General features: G+C 37.8%; 1 protein-coding gene across 1 annotated transcript; it reads right to left on the bottom strand.

Annotated features, from left to right (window-relative positions):
• LOC131603409 (F-box/kelch-repeat protein At1g55270) lies at positions 1-3239 on the bottom strand. Its single transcript, XM_058875707.1, has 3 exons — positions 3006-3239; positions 2707-2912; positions 1-1594 (listed from the first exon to the last, which is right to left on the bottom strand). The coding sequence occupies exons 2-3, from the start codon at positions 2767-2769 to the stop codon at positions 344-346; spliced, it is 1314 nt and encodes a 437-aa protein (XP_058731690.1). The 5' UTR covers positions 2770-2912; positions 3006-3239; the 3' UTR covers positions 1-343.
• Positions 3240-3448: the final 209 nt, after the last annotated feature.

Below are 3448 nucleotides of genomic sequence, written 5' to 3'. Positions count from 1 at the left end.
TTTTGAGATTCAAGGAAAATTCTTCTGTAATTCAAAGTTCACATATATAGTCTTCAAACTGGAACAGCTTCTTCCTACTAACAGAAATAAACTATGATATCTTGTTTTCAAATAAATCATATACAACAACAATCCATGGCTTCAAAACCTAAATATATATTGTAACTAAAACAGCCAGAGCCTTAGAGTGAAACAACATTTACATTATAATGCTCCTATTCATGACTCTGAAGTTGTGTCCTCGATTCTATTTCCAAAATCCTCATCTTTACAAAACATTACCTGAAAACCATTCATTTCCTTATCTGTGTAGCCCGGTATTATCAGAGAACTTGTGGATATCTCAGGCTTGAAGAACTTGACAATGAACAATGTGACTCTTCAAACCACTGCGTCCTGCGATAGTTGACCATATATTTCTAACTAAAGACCTAACAGGACCTTTTCCAGCAATATTTTCCCAAAGATGAGGATTGCTTTCGACGCGTTTGTTTGGACTTGAAACATCGACTAGACTAATGCTCATGTTGTTGCGGATAATGCATAGCTTTCCGTTAAGTGAAACAAGAGCAGCGGCGTCGAGAGCTCGGGAACTACCTAAATGAAGCCTGCTATCGATGAACTTCTTCCAGGAATCTGTCGCCCCGTCGTATACTTTGAGCTTGCAGCCGTCTTGGCAATCAAGTGCATAGAGTTGTCCATTCAGTGAGATACTCGGATTACGCCATCCGTTGACCATTCCATTACTTATTGGAGTCCATGTATCAGTTTCATGCGAATAGGATTCGCATATGACATTGCGATTAGACCCGAGACCCTTCAAAAACCATGTGCCATTATGAATAACACCGATAAAAGGAACCATGGCTGTGGTCATTTCAGAGATAAAGCTCCACCTGTTCCGGTTCGGGTCATAAAATTCAGCAGATCGAAGAGTTCTTTGAATTCCTTTACATTCCCCACCAGCAACGTAGAGACAATTATTTATTACACAAGAACCAAACAGATGACGTTTCCGCAGCATATCTGGTGCTCTGTGCCATTTATTTGTACGAGCATTGTAGAAAATGACACGCCTCATTGATCCCTTCAATGGATCTCTTCCACCAAATAAGTACAAGTGGCAACCACTAAGAACAGCGCAACCAAATCCTAATGCTTCGGAATATTCGCCAGGAACAGGCGGAAGGGATTGCCATATTTGGTAGATAGGGTCGAAAGCATGCAATGAAATTTTTCCTTCACGGTCTCTTTTGATGACATAAACCCATTCTTCTGCCATTCCGAGACTTTTCCTGAGTGAATAAAAGAAATTTCCAGACAGAAGGCGATACCATCTCTTGCAAACCAAACGCAGTTTCCTGTGCTCAACGCGCGGTACACGGATTAAACAAGCAATAGCAAGATCATCGGGAAGACCAGGTAGCAGAGGAGGCTGAACTCTAGTCTTTTCTTTACGCGAGTTTTTGTTCCTATGTGCATTCGGGTTTATGTCAGGTTGGATACATATCTTCGATCCTGGAACGAATTTCCTTGCCCCGGCCACTGTTTTCAGGCCTGAATCTACTTTACAGTAGCATGAAACAGAGTCCACCTGTGAAACTTTACGTGTTAGAATATGTTGAAAGTATCAAAGTACCAAATAGGTATCGAAAGAATTTAAAAGTTCAGGTATTGGTTTTTTCAGCAAGAGAAAAAAATGAAGTACCATACAAATAACTTCCCCAAAGGAGCCGCTGATACATACATACACCAGAATTATCCATCACAGACTCAGATTTGCGGCGAAGCACAAAACCTTGAGCTCATATGATAGTTAAAGACACATTTTAACAGGAAGGCGGGGACCGAGTTAACATTATTACAGTTCAAAATAGATGAGAAAATTCAGGATAATGCAAACTAACTATAATGTGGACAATTCCATCCTATTTGGATCCTTTACAGCTGGTTTTAGCGTGCACCACTGTAGACCGTTAGATTACGAGACATGTCTCATAATCTAACGGTCTACAAGCGGCTGCATCATAAAGTCAGCAGTAAGCCGGTAAAGGATCCAGGTTCCATGTTCTTCTGCCTCACTGGTGTTTTCATGAACCAAATTCAAAAAGTCATAATAATGGGTCTTCCTAACGAAGTTCTGAGACATGGCAAAGTAAATGAAGACACAAACAGTTCTCTCTATGTTACACTCAGCCCAACTACATGTTCTGCAATGTTCCCTCATTGGCATATTGAAATTCTAGCCTCTACTAACCTCCCATTGGGTATGAAATTTTCAAACGATGTTCCTCCTTGACAAATTCTGTCATTCCTTAATGCTCTTAATGAACATTCAATGCAAGACAAAATAGTTTAATTAATTACAGACAATTTAATTTAACTAGAAAAAAACATTATCCAAAACACCCAAAATCAAACACAAGTATACAACAACTGAAGCATGATAGATTCATATACAATATCAAAATTTTGAATCATCCCAAACAAAGAACCCTAAAAAATAAAAGAGGGATTTTGCCCATATAACTGAAATCAAAACCTATATTCAACTTAGGTCTTTACTTGTAACAAAATTGAATCTTTATAAAAGCAGACAAACACAAATGTGAAACTACACCAAAAAATGAAACAACAGATGTCTCAAAAACCATGAACAAGTAAAACAAAACAAAACCAAATGCAATTCAAAACAACTGAAATTACCAGTGGAGCTTGAACTCTAGAGACCCTTTGAGAATTAGCAGAGCTTTCAACTAACTGGTTCATCTCAAACACCAAATCTCGTAAAAAAAATGGATTTTCAAAGCAAATTAACCATCTTGACACAGATCAACTTAACCCCTTTCAAATCTAACCTTGAAAACCCAAAATCCGATCCATTAGAAAAGCTTCAATTTTTACCACCAAAACTGCAAAAGAAAGAGAAACAAAGAAATGGGTCATTAGAAAATGACAAGTTTTCAAAATAGCTTTGTAAAAAGGGTAGCCTCTCAGAGTCTCACCATCATCCACTTGCACCTTTCGTTGTTGTGAAAGAAACCACAAATCTTTGCCTCATAAAAATTGTGAGATTTTAATATTTGGGAATTGAGAAAATGAATAGATTGTGTAAGTGTCGTTAAGAGGACGCATAGCTTGTGACAATGGTCCTCTTTTAATAAATGTGTTGCAGTTGATGGGTCAAACTAAACCAACTTTGAAGGCAAAAAAAAAGAGAGAGAAAGAAAGGAAAACAAGTCAATTGTTTTTGTTTGTTTTTGGACATTGGTCTCACAAATATCTATCTTACTTTTGTGGAATTTTGAAGATTGGACTTGTAAATGGTTAATGGTTATCACATGGCTTCAAACACCTTTTATTGTCTCTTTCTTGAATCCGTTTGGAGGAGACTAGATCAAGTTTCCCAATGTTCAATATTTACCGCATTCACGTGGTTGGCATATCC

Source organism: Vicia villosa, linkage group LG5 (assembly GCF_029867415.1).
Source record: "Vicia villosa cultivar HV-30 ecotype Madison, WI linkage group LG5, Vvil1.0, whole genome shotgun sequence".
NCBI lineage: Eukaryota > Viridiplantae > Streptophyta > Magnoliopsida > Fabales > Fabaceae > Vicia > Vicia villosa.
Note: the sequence above shows the minus strand (reverse complement) of the source record. Positions and strands in the feature narration are given on the sequence as shown.